This window comes from Drosophila eugracilis, unplaced genomic scaffold (assembly GCF_018153835.1).
Source record: "Drosophila eugracilis isolate 14026-0451.02 unplaced genomic scaffold, ASM1815383v1 contig_1765, whole genome shotgun sequence".
Lineage (NCBI taxonomy): Eukaryota > Metazoa > Arthropoda > Insecta > Diptera > Drosophilidae > Drosophila > Drosophila eugracilis.
In genome coordinates, this window is record NW_024572605.1 from 5,514,160 (window position 1) to 5,531,046 (window position 16,887).

At 40.4% G+C, this 16,887-nt stretch overlaps 2 protein-coding genes across 2 annotated transcripts; one reads left to right on the plus strand and one right to left on the minus strand.

Annotated features, from left to right (window-relative positions):
- Positions 1 to 115: 115 nt before the first annotated feature.
- LOC108104494 lies at positions 116 to 8,018 on the plus strand. Its single transcript, XM_017210608.2, has 3 exons — positions 116 to 1,176; positions 5,611 to 5,881; positions 6,550 to 8,018. The coding sequence occupies exons 1-3, from the start codon at positions 1,165 to 1,167 to the stop codon at positions 7,710 to 7,712; spliced, it is 1,446 nt and encodes a 481-aa protein (XP_017066097.1). The 5' UTR covers positions 116 to 1,164; the 3' UTR covers positions 7,713 to 8,018.
- A 4,147-nt stretch (positions 8,019 to 12,165) lies between these two features.
- LOC108104493 lies at positions 12,166 to 16,884 on the minus strand. The gene is made up of 5 exons (XM_017210607.2): positions 15,467 to 16,884; positions 13,858 to 14,147; positions 13,624 to 13,792; positions 13,359 to 13,545; positions 12,166 to 12,817 (listed from the first exon to the last, which is right to left on the minus strand). The coding sequence occupies exons 1-5, from the start codon at positions 15,990 to 15,992 to the stop codon at positions 12,382 to 12,384; spliced, it is 1,608 nt and encodes a 535-aa protein (XP_017066096.1). The 5' UTR covers positions 15,993 to 16,884; the 3' UTR covers positions 12,166 to 12,381.
- Positions 16,885 to 16,887: the final 3 nt, after the last annotated feature.

Sequence of the window (16,887 nt, forward strand, 5' to 3'; positions counted from 1 at the left end):
GTAAAAAAATATTAAAATAAATAAAATGATTTTAAAACGTTTTGCAAATCGAGTTGACAGCTCAGTTTGGTATTTTCTTATCTGCACCACCCAAAAGTATGTTACTAAAATACCACATGTGAAAGCTATCGCTATCGATATCGATAGTACTTCGAGTGCTTCCGAAAATAAAAATTGATTTGCATTTGTTCTCGGCTTAACATGAATTAAATGTTATTGTTTTCGATCCGTTAAGAACTAATGAATCGCCAAATCACGAAAACTCACTTCGTAAACGGAGTATATTTAAACAATTGAACAACTGCCAAAAAGTGGAGCGTATGTGAAGTAAAAGGCGTGTGTACCAAGCGATAAGCGATTAAAAAACGGTAAAAAGGAAGCTTTGAAAGAAAAGAAAGAAAGAAAGATACATTTCGCAAAAGAAAGAAAAAACAACGAAACGCGTGTGTCGCATAAAACTGGTGAAAATCGCAACAAAAAAGTGTATGTCTAATAGGAAAATGTGGCTCCGCCAGCGATAACGGTACTCCAAAGCGCTCTCTCGCACGTACACAGGCATACACCGCACACGCACACCACTACCACTGCCAAATAGCGAATCCTGACCAACAGCCGCACCTATAAAAGTGGGCGTAGGTAGAGACAAATTACTGTTATAAATTGCCAAATAGTGATGTATGCTAATTGTTTAAACAAATCCATGGTGGCTTAAACTAATACCTTCGTAAATTCCAATACACACCTATACATACGTACCCACACATACCTACGCAGGGAGAGGGAGTCGGAAAGGAAACGAAAGTACAGGATAGAAAGCAAGAAGAAGAAGCAGAACGAAGCAGCATCGGCGCGTTGGAGAAATGTGCGGGAAGAGAAGATTGAAAATAAACGTGTAGTAGAGAATTTTTGAAGCACTCACACACCCACAACTCCCACACTCTTTCTCTCTGTCTCTCTGCTTATCCCGTTTGCCGCCTACACACACACACGTACGCATATACATACGAACGTACGCTCTCAAATCGCGAATAGCGTGAGCTTTTGTTGTTGCTGCTTCTCCCACTCCCTCTCTCATTCTGAGGCGCTTCTATTATTTTTGTTGTTGTTGCCGCTGAGCAAATGGCAGACCCTCTAAGCGGGCGCCGCTGGTGATAACATGTCGTAATGGCCAGAGAGGTAAGTGCAAACGTGCTAAAAGCAAAGCAAAGCCGGCAACTACGGCTTAACCGTTTCAATTTTCCCCGATCACAAATCGAATTGAAAGTTCATCTGCAACATATCAGCTGTTCTCACTTCATCCCTCGCAATCATTTTATGAAAACCTCCATTATGAACCTTACCCAACATTACAACGGTTAATACAAACAGTGTACATTAAGAGCTACACTAAAATAAAATCGAAATGTGTGTGAATAGTTGTGTTGAAAAACTTTACTCGGAGAATTGTTGGCTCTTTTAATAATAGAAAGCATATGTTGTGCGTAATAAGAAAATAATGGTTTTTAAACTATAAAATATACTCTTATACTCCTTAAACCAAAGTCAAGATTTAAGAGATAAGATAAGATTCTCCTCTAATGTGTACTACTAATACATACATATGTAATATGTTACTTCCCAAAAATATTTTAATTTTGTGGTTAAAGAATTCTGAATATTACATTTTACATGCTGCTCTATATTTTTGTATCGAAACACAACATGAGTATTTACTTTGTAAAGGTTACACTGTACATTAATTATTGGGCTGAGACATGCATGGATTAAACTACAGGGGCTCTGCTGTATCTATTTGAATTTTTTATATGACAACCTTTTGCGAGTGTATCTAGCAAGGCGTATCGCTGCGGATACTCCGCATTCGCGTCCACATCCGCTAGAGGAACCTATTAAGCCTGTGGCCCGCATTAGTCTCTTTGTGTGCGTGTCCCCCAAGCTCCTGCTCTGCATGTGTGTGTGTGTGTTTGTGCATGTTTTATGCAGTTCCTTCGTTTCGTTTTGCTTTGCGGGTGAGTGAATAGCTTTGACCCAAATAACTGAGGTAATACTTACGCCTCACAGATGTGCCACTCCCCCAACGCCCTCTTACCCCACACTTCTCCCCCATTCCACGTGCAGCTGCAACTGTTGTTGTTCTTCTTCCTCATCTTTCGCCCAACTTTTCCTTCTGAAAGGAATTTTTCTCTCTGGCTTTTCCAAAATTGTTGCTTTGAGAGCTTGTCTCCAAAAAACAAAAACAAAAAACAAAATAAGTTGCAAATTCCCCAAGCTTAGGAATTCCTCTAAAAGCTGATAAAAATGCAACCCAGATTGCTTTTAGTTGGCAGTTGATCTGGCATTATTTAGCATAAACAAAACGAGATTATCTTCTCTGCTTCTTACTGCAATTAAAAATCTCGGCCAGCAGCAGTAACAGCTATTTTAGAGCTCTGTTATCCTTTAACATTTACAGCTGGCAATGCTTTTGCGAGAGGGAGAAGTATGTAGAGAGTGGGAGAGTGAGAGCTGCATATAAAATTGCATCTCTCTCTTATTCTTTTTATTAACAAGACCTAAATGTTTAATGTTACAGTTTAAATGTTAAGCGGGCTATGGCCCTAAAAAGCTCTATTTTCCTTGGCCAAACAATCAAATAGTAACTGTTAATTGATCTAGTTTGATTGGGTGTAAATATTTACAATATCAAAACTCTTGGGATCCTGGGGAATACTTGTGGAGCGTTCCGAGGGAGAAGGTGCGCGCGCCTTAGCGTCCTGATTATATCACATAGATGCAAATGTAGGCCAAAGCACGTCCAAATAATGTTAACTGTTTAAACAGAGAACAAAAAAGAAAATGAGATTTCACTAAATGAGGTAAAGTTTGATGAATAAAATAAATAGAATATAGTTCGAGATATTTATATTTAAGAGTTTGTTTTAAATGAACTACATAGATAGTAGTAGTAACGGTGTTTTACCCCAACTCTACCTGTCTTACTCGCTCTCACAAAGCTTTGTGCTGCATTTCACCTCGTTCTCACTGCACTTCTCTCGCGTTTATGCCTCGTGCTCATTTTAAAACGCTGTTAAAGCGCTGCAAAAACGCACCCAGCCCCAAAAGTCGAAGAAGCAGCAGAAGCAACCGTAGTGAAATCCGATGCAGCATCTCATCGGGAAAAACTCACAGTTTGCTCTGCCAGGCTGCCAGGCACACACAGGCAGCAAAAGAAAAGGCTGCTGCCACTTTTCGCTTTGGTCCGTGGAAACACCACGTTTCAACTGGGTGTGGACTAAACAAATCCATCGTTTTTCTACACAAAAAATAGAATACTAATAACTTTCTTAAAAATATTTAATTAATAATTAAGAATCAAGGCGGTAGCGTCAAATGAAAACGAAAACTCGGCGGTTTCACGGGCAAAAGGGGCGCTGCAGGCGCGTAGTATCCGTAAAGTGAAAGTGCGAAGGTCAACCCGCCCTGACCTGCCCCAAAATACGAACGACGAATGCGAAATACGAGCAGTGAAAAGCGAAATTCGAGGCACATCTGCTCAGCAAGTTTTTACAACAAACTTAAGAAACAAGCAAATTAAGTGAAAGAAAAAAACTCCATTTTTACCCGAAACAACATTTTGTGTAAAGTGCGTTTTTTTTCGTGACCCCCTTAACAATTTTTGTAATAACGAATTTTCCCCCTGAACGCAAGGCATTTAACACTCAAACAATAAGCAATAAGCTTTAATTTTTGTAGAACTTTTGGTAAAAATATCCGGAAAAGAAAACGGATTTTATAAAGCGTACAGGTTTATATAACGGATTTTTAAAACAGACATGGATTACTGGAGCTTGAAGCTCCAAGTGTAAGACGACCTTGGGAGCAACGCGGCCCATAATTGCAAGCCAATAGCGCAGAGATTCGGCCTAAAAGTGGCTGGCAGCAGCAGCACCACCAACAGCACCACCAGCACCACCATGTGGTCCAACGCCCTGTGCACGCTGGGCGTGACGAAGCCGCTCTGCAACTGTCTGAGCATCAGACAAGTGGCAGCCGCAGCTGCGGCGGCGGCCCAGGCCACGCAGGGCGTTGCTGCCTCTGCCGCGTCAGCGGGTGTAGGTGGGGGCGGAGTGGGCGGTGGGGCCATCACAACGGGACCCTCGTCTGCCACAAACGGCGGTCTGTCAATGGTAATAGTTCCGTTTTCTTAAGTACAAAATACCACCATTCTCCCTCTCAATCATCAGTCATTTATATGTTAGGTGACAAAATAGTATGCATTTGTTATTGTTACAAACGTCTATTAACAAAAGGTTTAGAGGCTTAGCTAACCTTTCAAAATTGTATCTTATCTCATCTTTGGTCAATTCTATTCAAAGTTCAAGATATTACTTCATATATTTACTGTAACTTTACTTTTATATACCGTATGAAAGTACTTTATAAAGATTTCTATTCAGCAATCTATTATCATTTGTAATACTCTGTAAAAATCTATTAAAAATCTATTTATTCCCATTAAATTTTAATTTCTTATGCTTACAATTAAATAATTATGTTTTAAACAAACTACTCTTTAAAAAAAGAGATTTAACACAACTGTAAAAAAAGTCGTAAAGGTAACTAATCAATTTTCCACAATTGCCCTAAGCTCTAATATCAATGTTATTTTTAGAAGTTTACCTGCAGTCGAGCATCCCGCCGTGTTTCCGTGCTTTTTGCACCTTTTGCTAGCTGTTTATACATTTATTAATTTTAGAATTTATAATAGCCAACCAATCCCTGCCCCGCTGGCCCCCAGAATGCCATATGGCAATGGGGCGCAGCAACTGACCTATCCCAAAAGAAAAAATTCAGAACGAAGCGAAGGGGAGCACACAAAACACAGAGCGAAGGAAATGAAATATTTTTATGAAAAGTTTTCTGCTTGTTTTCGGTGTGGAGGAATAAGCAAAATGTCAACATGAATTTTTTGTAATTTTTCAAACATTTTATTTTGGGTGAGTGGGCGGGGATTTTGCGGGGGAGCTAGAGAATGTGGAGAGAAGAAGGGGGAATGGTTGGCCGAAGAGAGATATTTGTATTTGGCTCGTGTGCTGCACTCGTTACTGGGTCACTGGAGCGCCACACTCATGTCCTTGCAATACATTAAACATTGCAGCTTTCGTCCTGCTCGGATGGCCGTTGTTGTTGCCTGCAACTGTTAGCCAACAGCTGTGAGCGCTGTTAGCCAAAAGGATTCGTTTTCACTTTTCTTTGGCCCTTTTAAAATATATATTGTTTTTTTTTTTGCAAGGATTTGGATTGTTCTGTGGTATTATGTCAAATATCGGGTTTGGGTTTTTGAAACATATTTTCCGTATTATTTTCGATATTTAATTTGAGCTACAACCGTTGTGGCCTTGACATTTGCGCCCTTTTTTAAGCAGAGAAGCCCAATTAGCGGGCTGAGGAAATTATGACACAGCCCGGGCCTGCTGCCACACCCACTTGTCAGTTTTTCGTGCGCAGCGTTTCACAGGTGTCACGCCCATCCTGCATCCCCTGCATCCCACATAGCACATCTTACCATTCACTTTCCCTTTAGAATAGTGTAATTCGTAAAACCCATCTAATCCAAATTTCTCTTCGCAGGAGTCTCGCGGCAAGAGACCACTGAAAATCTGGGACAGCTGGCGGAATGTGCGCAAGGGCGTCGTAGTTGGGACCTTCGAGGAGCTCTTGGTCCGCGGCAAGGATAAGCTGGGGGTTCCTGCTTCAGAACCGGTGCGTGTTGTTCTGGAGTGTGATGGAACCCAAATCGAGGATGGCGAATACTTTCGCACCCTGGCCAACAATACGGTGCTGTTGCTGTTGAGGCAGGGTGAGCGCTGGTATCCAACTGGCGTCGATGTCATAAAGGCTGGTGGGTCTAACTATATGCTTTCTTCCTTAAGATCAGTACTGGCCATGGAAAATATCTCTCATCTAGCTACGAATTGCAAATAACTTATGAGTCCATTCCTTCACATGGGAAATGTTTATCAAGTAGCTAATAATACATGTAGTTAAAGTCCCAATTTGAATTTGAATTAGATAAATTAAAAGTTTTTATTGCTACGAAACATAAAAGTTAAATACGAATTAATTTATTTGAAGGCCAATTGTTACGAATTTTAATGATTTTGTTTAAGTTTAACACAACGGAAATTTAAACAATGATTTTAAATTTGTACGCTTGTTTTAAAACACATTTTCGCTTGTTCCGAAATTAGATTTAAAGAACAATAAATTTCGCTATTCTTTTAATGCGATTCCCTTTAGAAAGTTTCCGCTGCTAAAAGTTAATTGCAAACAAATCACTTTACAGGTGAACAAATAAACAAACAAAGCCCCATTCTGAGATTTAAAACAGCCTTTTCCTAAACCAATTTAAAACTATACCATAAATAAAAAAATCTTTATAAAGAAGCCTGTAAAAATCTTATCTAGAGTGTCCAGTTAGTGGTTTATCAGTACTGAACTTCAAGGTTATCGCAAATTTAGAATTCTGTCATAGTGAGTCAGAACTAATCCTAAAATTCTTTTTTACAGCCATATCAGCTATACCGAAAATCGTCTGTGAGACGATTCATGCGTTGGAGTTGCACGATGAGACACCGTCGTGGAAGATCATGGATAACAAAGGGCGTGTTACGGTCGTTCTGCACTGGGATCAGCGGCAGGGTGGAGGAAGCGGCGGCGGAGGAGGCGGTGGCGCCGGTGGCGGAGTGGGGAGCATGTGCTCCGGCCTGGGCAGTAGCAATGGCTTGCTGTCGTCTGACAAGTATTCACCCTCAAAAAAGGGTCTCTCCGCGCAGAGTTCGTTGGATAACAAGTCGGTGTCGTCGCAATCCTCCCAGCCGCGTTATGCCAGCCCTCAAATAACGGTGATCAGTGACGACGGACCGGCGAGCATATATCATCCCGGTGGCGTTGTCCTGCCGCCAGGAGTTGTGATACCCGGCGGCAGTAGGCGGCTCTCTAAGCAGGGTAGCTCTTTCGACAGCACCGTGGGCGTGGGCGTTGGAGCTGTCCACGTGCATACGCCGGAATGCGCCCACCACGCCCACACGCCCAGTCGGGCGGGCAGTCCCAGCACCACGGAGTGCGACTTCCACTGCTGTGCGCTGCACGAGGAGGGACGCAAGATCGCCGTACACAAGAGCGTGGCCACGTCGCCCATCCAGGACGGGAGCAGCAGTCCCCAGCCGCAGTCGGCACCATCGGTTATGGATCCTATGCTGGGCGGCAGTGGCAGCGGCGGAGGCGGCAGCATGCAGCGCCGCTCGTCAGGCGCCAAGGGCCATGTCCGATTCCTGGACATCGCCCCCGAGCGGGATAGCTCCGAAAGTGAAACGGAGAACACGGTGATGGAGGACGACAAGACGACGACGGAGAAGTTTCTGCTGCTGATTGATCAGCTTTCGGTGGACCAGAAGCGCCACCTAAGCATCAAGGACATCGGTATCATACTGGAACGCCTCAACTCCAAGATCCTCGACGTGGAGCGATTGGATCGCGAGTCCGAGTCGGACGATTGCTACAACTGGACGATAAAGGCGACAATACGCGGCGATGCGCTGCGCGAACTGGGCGTCATTTACAATGGCAACTACTATGCCATCTCCGAGCATCCTGGCTACAAGGAGGAGCTGGAGGAGAACGGCGAGGAGGTCGAGGAGGAGGAAGAAGAGGATGAGGAGGACAGAATTTAGAATGCAGACGGGAAAACCCACAGGTTCACGAATGTCCCACGATGGGCGCCAAAGAAGGTATCAATAAACTAGCGCATTTTACAGAAACAAAAAACGAAAAAAATGGAAAAACCAAAAATAGGAGTAGCCCAGCAGCTCAACACTCGAAAACACTCACACACACACATACACACACACCAACATGCATACATATATACATATATACTTATATAAAATAATTACGAGAATATAATAATGCAAGTCGCACATTGTACAATAGTGAAGTAAGCATAAACGTGAATATTATAAAAAAAGGGCAAAAGCAAAGCAGCCACACACCCAAAAACACTCACACCCACGCCCACAACAACAGCAACAAGCGCGAAAACCATGTAAACGCAGTTTTTGTAGCATTTAGCCATAATTCTCATAGACGGGGACCGACGTTAAACAAAGAAGTAGATCTGGTTGTAAACGCTGAAGCGGCCAATACCATCGAACTTCAGTTCAAGTATGCTAAGTTTGTAGCCTCTGCATCGTTTACAACCAGCTTAACGAAAATATATAACTTGAATTAAAACTCCCCAAAATTCAGCTCACAGATCAGTTGCATAAACCAAGAACCACCCATCCCTGTGTTGTTATCGTTGTTGTACAATAGATGTTTCGTGTTCCGTTGTGATTGTGTGCCAAAATAGCCTTATTTAGTTGGATAGCCCCACACACAGACTGCCACTCGAGTCAGGAAATCTAATCTAAACCCAAAGACTATAAGTTGTGAAAGAGATATAGATAACAGAGACTATAAATTGTTGTTGCCAGAAAAAGAAAGATGACGGGGTCTAACTGTAGTTCAGTCGGTCTCTCGTGTCCTATGTAGTGAGTTCCTCAGTTTGCTTTTTGACCCCCACCAGAATTTGTATAGTTCCTGGACAGCGTAACTCTCTGTTTGAGGCCTATTATTTGTTAATGTTGTTGGATTTCTTACCCGAATAACGAAATTCCCACAAAATCATCATCCGCATCAGCATGTAAAACTGCCGTTATTTGTAGTGTTGTCAAACGTTCAACAAAATCGCGCACAATGTTAAAATTAAACACAGAGAATAGAAACAATAAGCAAGATGCTCGATGCTCGCAAAATGCCTGACGAACAGACTAAAATATGTGTAGTAGATTATAGACCGCCCCCGCATGGCCTCCAAAAAATCAGCCGTAGATCCATTGGGAGTATCTATCAGAATCAGAAGACATCACACGATCGCAATCGAAATTATAATTGAACAAAATGCGTTAAAGCGAAAAAACACTGCCAACATCGCCATTAGCATTCGCATCTGTATTAGCATCTGCATCCGTTGGGTTAGGCTTTCCAACTTCCAGAACTTTGACTGTTCCATACGGGTATCAAGAAATCGAGGCTTAATCGAGAGAGCAGTAGGTTGAAGGATTCTTGGCAAGGACACCAAAAGTTTAAACAATTGATCTTCCAAAGTCGATGTAAGAAGAAATGAGTTTCAAAATTTAGCAGCATATGGTGCATTATATACTTTTATACTTTTAAGCCTTCTTTAAGATTGTACACATCTAAGGTCTTGATTTTATGCTTTCAATCTGCCACATTTAATATTGATTTTTAACCAAAACAAAGTTACCAAGTAATCATTGAACATCGGACAACTTTAAACTCATTTTAAAGTAGAAATTTATTCCTAATTTTAGATAGACCTGATTTATTCAGAAATTAATTCAAAAAATGTATTCTAATTTAAGAAATATGTACTTCCCGAAGTGCAATACTTTAGGGGTTCCATAGCAACCGTAGCTGGTCTACGATGCTAGTAACTATGTCCTGGATTAGATCCATGGACATTAGATTCCAGAATTTCCATTGCTCAATCAGATTTCCAAACACCTCGAGTAGCAAGCAACATGGTTAAATAAAACTTTTAAAAAGCAGAGATCAACCAATACTATAATCCGCTCTAAAACAAAACTAAATTTAAATGTAATACGGAAAAAAGAGAGGCGGGGAAAAAAAAGAAAGCGATTTTTAACATACGTGTTTGTCCAAGGCACAAATCTAAAACATTGAAGCGAGAAAATTTAATGAAAACCTAGTATGTATAAATGAAAATTGAAAAATTGATAATTGATTGATAACGATAATAAACAAAAAGTTAGAAAAGCGAGATGGAGCAAAGCGATAAAGAAGAACGTTAAACGAGAATTCACAATTAGCGAGGCGAAAAACAAATTCATTAGCGTTGTTTTAATTTATTAGTAAGTCGAGAACGGCAAGCGACCCAAAAACAAAAAACACGACGATGAATATATCTCCATGTGTATGTATGTATGATTAAAGGACGGAGTACGAGGGAGGGGAGTCGAGTTACAGAGAGATTGAGAAAGGTAAAATGGAAATACCAATGCGTACTCAACAAGCATAACATAGTTATAAGACGGGAACTCGCAATACGATGATAACTCAACTTCCAAACCGATACAGACTTCTTCAGCTGACTTCCATAATCATAATCATTGTTAACACTTAACTATAGAGGATAACGCTTTAAATGAACAAACAGACACTTACTTACACGAACCTTAGTTCCGTTGTTGAGTTAGTTAGGTTCTGTTCGATCCCCAGACCCCAAATTGAGTCCAAGACCAATCCAGTTTCCCAGTGTTCCAAAATCCAGAATTAGAGGCACTGCCCAGCCCATGCCCATGACCCTGCCCCTGCCCCCTCCACTCAGACTCGTCGTCACACACTCTGTGTAAATGCAATCAGTTAGATTTATAAGATGAATAACAAGTCGAAACGAATGTAAGACATCCCCAAAAATTAAAGGCATTAATTAAGCTACGAAAAAAAATTTGCAAATAATACTCATAGAGAGCGAGTCGAGGCAGAAGATGCAACACATCATGCGTCACATTGTTTTAATATTGCGAATTACGAATAAATTGATCAATTAACATATACATACAACAAAGAGCAAACAAATTACAAACTGTTTTTATTAATTTTGTTAAACGATAATGAAATCATTAAAATAACTCTAACAAAGGAAAACAAAGCTAAGCGGATAACAAACGACAGATTAAAATTAATAACATATATAAATCGATATATATAAATACACACACTCACATAAAACCAAAAACATTGAGCAGAGAAACAACCAAACAAAAAACAAAACAAAAAAAAAACATAAATTCAATTAAAAGGTAACAAAAACAAAAAGAAAAACGAAAAACAAAGTTTAAAACAAAACAAGCTCAAGTCGCAAGGAGCTGTAAGGCTAAAAAAAAAAACAAATTTGTTCACAGTGTAAATTGTAACACACAGAGAGCGAAATTAAACGCAGAAGATGAGACGAGGTGAGGAATGTGAGCGAGGAGCTATTATTAAAACATTAAACGATTTAAACAATAAAAAACCGAAAATAAATAAAACAAAAAAAATACAAAAATTTAAACCGATTCGAACTGTCTTGTAGATTAACCGGAACTGGCCGATAAACATTTCCCACTCAATATGTATGCGAACAACTGTATGTAAATATACGGGCGGGGATTCACACATCAACTGCAATGTTTATTAAACATGAACGAACGAACTAAAGGTTGTCTACATTCAACAATAAATTATTGAGCCAAACATTGAACAGTTTATTGCCACGCTCAACTGGAGCTGGCTCATTTCCGATATGGTAAACGGTGCGTTTCATAACCATAACACCATGACACACGTGGCACACGAAGGTCGAAATTCTAGCGATCGATGGCCGACATTGAGAGATTTCGCAGCTTGTTTTAATGGTTGTCGACCTCTATATGGTTTTGAAACGCACTGTCCGTAGATATATATATATACTAATGCCAAGATTTTCAATACATTCTACAAAAAAAAAAGTCGATGCCTTGTGGCATTTCGTTTTATGCGATTACGTATCTTATTGTATTGATAATCTTTGCTTTGCTTTTTAGTCAGAGCGTTTAAGTGCACATCATGCACACATACATACATACATATATGGGCACGCATTCACAGCAATCAGTAACAATTGGTAACGGTTAAAGCTAATCACATGGGTATACCTGCCCAAGGCGGTACCCAAAACAAACAATTTATTTATTATTGCTTTAGCAATCGGTTAGAACTGCTTGAGCAATTTACAAAGTGATAAAGCACTGTTAGCACAGTGCAATAACGTATAGTTTATATATGGTCATTAGTCATCTGAGTTGCGAGAGCGGCTGCGGAGATAATTTAATTAAGTAAGTCACTTATCGAACGCGTGACTAACAGTTAATTGAGCGCTTCGATTAGCTGTGTGTCGCGCACTTAACCTCACTCAACGCAATTGCCAATTTGTCTGTTTATCAAATCTACAGTCATCTATATATATATATATATATCGTTTTTGGTCGTCTGTCTGTGTGCTTTGTGATACATTTGTGCGGATATGTGGTATTGTCTTTATTCGTTGTTGTCTTATATAAGTTAACAAGTGCGTCTAAGTATATTAAGTTAGTTGACTTTGATAAGGATAAGGCTAAGGATTATCACTAGGCATGGAGGGTGACGACATTGGTGACTCTATGGCCGTAACTAGGCTCGGCACACGCGACAAGGAATCAAGGAATCAAATGAATGGCTATCCTAACATTAAGATCTCTCTCAACCCGGTGTCTGCAGCTTGCTGCTGGACCGGGAGAACAATGCCTTCTTTAGGATATTTGGCTGCCATTTGATAAAGCTCTTCTTGCTCTCTGACGTAGTGGAGATATTAGAGCTGCTGGCACTTAGCGTCCTTTCCCGTTCCGTGACATTTATGGTACTGACGGAGTGGGCGTGTCGCAGGGTCTTTGAATTGGCACTATCGTTACGCGGCGTCTTTCCAAAACTGTGCGTAATTCTGCGCAGGAAACGATCCTTTTTCTTCGGTTTGTGTTCCGGCAGCGGAGAACCGGTATCGCCGGACACCGATACAATTGTGGTCTCCGCTTCCGGTACTTTGTAGTTGGGTAGGTCGGTGACATCCTTATCGTTGATCTGTATCCGAATGCTGGGTGTGGTCACACGCTGCGGAGCCGTTTCCTCCACCGGCGAGGGTCTGAAAATCAGAGAGTATTAAATTTACTTCATAAATTTCAGCATGACGAAGCGGGTTTTTTTGCGTGATTCAAATCTCATACATAAAATTCTTTAAGTTAGAAGCTGCAAGTAATCATGATTTTCTCATCCATTGTATTTCTTGGTCATTTAATCAAGTTGTGTAATGAAGTTTATGTTTTCTTTGAAAAATAAATTACTCATACGCAGTGTATTACTTCCTGAGCTATTCTCTCGGAACAAAAGTATTTTCTTCTAATTCACAGAACAAATAAAAATTCTTGCTAGATTGTTCTAAGGTTGATCGCACATATGCTATGTTATATTTGCTTATATATTTTGTTTACAAGCATTTGGTATACATTTGAGATTTTTATGTGAATACTATAAACCGATTTCATAGCCCCTAAAACCCGCAGTAGTCCAATGTATATATTTCAAATTACAAGTTTGCTAACTCTTTCTATCTTTTATCTGAAGATTACTTTTCAGCTTGAAGATTTATCACGAATTTAGCCATAAATAAAGGTAGCAACACTTACGTTTGCACTTGCCGCGTGGAGTAGATAGAAAAGGCATCAAGGTCGTGCAGCGAACGGGCCAATTTATCCCAGAAGTTGAACAACTTGGAGTCCCCGGCGTACTTGATGTGTGTATAAATGCCCAGGGTCTGCGGTATGTGCATGTCCGTCTTGTACAGAATCGGTATGATCTTGCGAGTGTGATTCTCTACAAAAAAAAAAAAATGAAAACAGAACTCATTAATCGGTCTGACCCTGAGTTACAAACTGCGTAGCAGCTACTCACCTATTTGAATCTTCTGGGTGAAGTTCACGAGGTACGTGTTCTCCGGACTCCGAAGAAACTCCTCGGTGAGCACGACGATCAGGTGATTACAGCGGGTGGCCATGAAGTGTGAGAGTTGGACATGCTCGAAGGGAACGCCCATTAGCATGTCGCGATGGCGCAGGAAGAGCTAAAGTTATTGAAGATTTTCCGGTTATTTCTTAGAATACACAACACCTAAAAGATCTCACTTACCCTGAGATTGTATCGCTCAGACTCTAGATTATTCATGATCTCGGTGGCATGATCTATGTCTGCCTCGGCATACAAAACGCAGGCATTGTATCTGGGCAGCGGCTGACCCATTTGCACACATCTCTGATCTTCGTCGCTCAGGATTTGGACACTTTGGCCCACTGTGATGTTGTTGCTGCTGCTGTAGTTGTTGTTGGTCTCGAGACAGTCACTGGGAGGCGGCGGACACGCCTCCACCAGAGAGGTTTGTCTCTGCTCCTGCTTCAAGTTAAAACGACGGGTGTCTTTGGCTGCATATCGAAAAGTTGAATTTTAAAATTAATGTTTTTTAATATAAAAAAAGAATTTTTCCTATAACTCTTAAGAAATTGGAGATTTCTCAAAACAAAATATTTATAGAATATATCATTCTTATAAAAAAACAACAAGGTATGTTTATGTTTTCCAAATCAGTACTATGACATTTCGAAATCAACAAAAACAATGTCTATTCTAGACTTTTCTAGATTTAACCAGTAAGTAAATACAAACATACGTATATTACAGGAATATTTTTTATATTTAATTATAATTATTATTGGACAATAAAAATTCTAATTAAAAGTCGTTTGAATGCAAATTCTCAATAAACACAAACCGGAAACCACAGCAATGTTATAAAAAGTGCGCCCTAAAGTTTTTAAATAAATTATTATCATAATTCAAGCTTTGACCTTCTCAGTTTTTTAATTTGTTTTAAAATACATTTTGGGTTCAAGGAAATCATGCGCCAAAACAAATAATCCTATATAAATATATATATTCCTAAACCAAATTGTCTGGTTCGGGGCTCTTTTATTAATGACCGAATTTGATGCAAGGTGAATCCCCTTTGTGCCAATAAATAAAACAAACTACGTTCTAAATGATTGACATTTTCATTTAACTTGAATTGTTTACGTTCTGTTGTTTATGGCTACTCAAAATTGTTACTAGGTGGGCATTAAAAATAATTAGAAGTCCAACTTTTTGTTGCTAATATATAATAAATAAATAAAAGTTAATCATTCAAAAGTGGGTGACTTTTATATTTAGAACATCATATCTGGTACTTATAATAAGTCAATTTTTTTATGTATTCAATGATAAGAATTGTTTGATTTAGATATATTCGTCACAGATAAGTTAAAGTACACACGCGTACTTCGCATAGCTTCGATATCATTACAAACATCCCCACAATCATTTTTATGATCACAAAACGGTTTTTCCGATCATAAATCCAAAAACCATTCAACAAAAAGTTATTGATAATTATTATTTATAACTTAAATAATATTGAATGGGCCACTTTGGTAACTTAAGGAATAAGGAACTGTTCTAATTAGAAATTTGATAAGCCTAACAATTTCTGTTAATCAAATTTTTGAAAGAAATTGAAATAAACTAAAACAGAAAAGTTTCATATATAGTATCTGAGGGTTATCTCTGGATGTCACTCATAAAATAATCTTTAGTCTATTATTTTGACTTGATTGATGGTACTCGAATCTCAAGGGTGGAATTTTCAATTATAGATACAGATTACTTCTATCTGCACTGTATTCTATATATTTAGTATAATACATACCCAAATTCTCCTGGATATCATCGCAGACATCCCATCGATCGATAATGCCAAGGAAGTTCTCGAGATGCCCCACCTTGGCGGTCTGTGGACTCCGTTGACTCCAACTGATCAGTACCAGATCCATGGGGTTATTGGCATTCTCATCGACGAATCCCTTTTGTTTGGCCAATTCCGAGATGCCACGCCAGTCCCGCTGGTAGCCCTCCTCGGATCGCAGAACCTTCTTGCGATTCAGCATACGGGATAGTTGAGTGCGGGTCTCAAAGCCCAGTTCGGATAATGGGGTCTCGTTGAAGTGCCCCATACCGATCCCCGATCCGGCGGAGTCCATAACTCCCTCGGCCACCACCATGTTAGCGGTGCGATAACGCCGATAACTGACGTCAGTGGCGCCGTAAATGTGATGGGAATGATTGGGGGGATTGGGATTGGAATTGGGATGGAAGTGGGAATGGTAGTGGGAATGGGGATGGTAATGGGTATGGGCAACCGAGTGCTGCTGATGGCATACAAATCGAGGGCGCATTCGCACTTGGCGCTGGCTTTATTGGAATAATTGGTGTTTGTTTGCTGGTGTGTTTGTTTTAGTGCCAGTGATGCGATATATATTTATCAACTGACGTTTATCAGTCGAGAGGGCGGGCAATAAAAACGACGAAGCGCGTGAGTTTGCTATTGTATTTAGGATTTTTTCTTCTTTTTTTTGATTTTTCAGATCGCGCGTGTTGTTTGCGGGCGGATGGAACTGGAACTGAAACTGGTTGGAAAAGGGGGGTGGTGGTGGTGTTGATGTTGTATGTTGCTACTGTAGTGCTATGCGAAATGGGCCGAGTGACCTCCAGCACCTTGCCGCGTCACAGTCGCGTTGTTTTTGTCTCGGATTCTGTGTTTTTATTTATCTGTCTGCTGCTCCGCTTCGTTGTTGGCGGAGACGGAGATCTTCGTTTTTTGCTTTTTCGTCTGGCGTATGATTTTTAAATATTGTTTAAATATACACAACACATACATATACACATTTACACATACACTGTCGCGGCACTAAGCACAAAAATAAATTTTATTCGCTTTTTTTCGAGTGCGTCCGCTCCGGTTTGTTGTTTTGTTTCGACTGGTTCTGTCCGCCGTTTCGTGCTTTTGTTTCTGCCTCGTTGTCCGCTCCCCCCCGTCTCCACCCCCTTTCACTAGCTCCACCGCTTCCTCCTCCACCACTGCCTTCACCTTTCACTCGCTTGTTTATTTTGGTTCCACGCGGGTCGAGGCAATAAGGCGGAACTATCTGCTCAGCTGCTTTTGGCTAGTCGGCTGACACCAGTCTATTTGCACTGGCTAATTGCTAATTAATTTATCTTCACTTTTGTTTCCTCTACTTTTCAGATGTGATCGCGAGTCCGATAAGCTCGTGGCGATCGATGGGTAAAAGC

Excerpts from the sequence above, each read along its gene's own strand:
- LOC108104494 (XM_017210608.2), top strand. Across the intron at positions 5,882-6,549 it reads CGTCGATGTCATAAAGGCTG|CCATATCAGCTATACCGAAA; the intron begins GTGGGTCTAACT and ends TCTTTTTTACAG.
- LOC108104493 (XM_017210607.2), bottom strand. The coding sequence starts at position 15,992 with ATGCGCCCTCGATTTGTATGCCATCAGCAGCACTCGGTTGCCCATACC. Across the intron at positions 13,793-13,857 it reads CTGAGCGATACAATCTCAGG|CTCTTCCTGCGCCATCGCGA; the intron begins GTAAGTGAGATC and ends CAATAACTTTAG. Across the intron at positions 13,546-13,623 it reads CACCCAGAAGATTCAAATAG|AGAATCACACTCGCAAGATC; the intron begins GTGAGTAGCTGC and ends TTTTTTTTGTAG.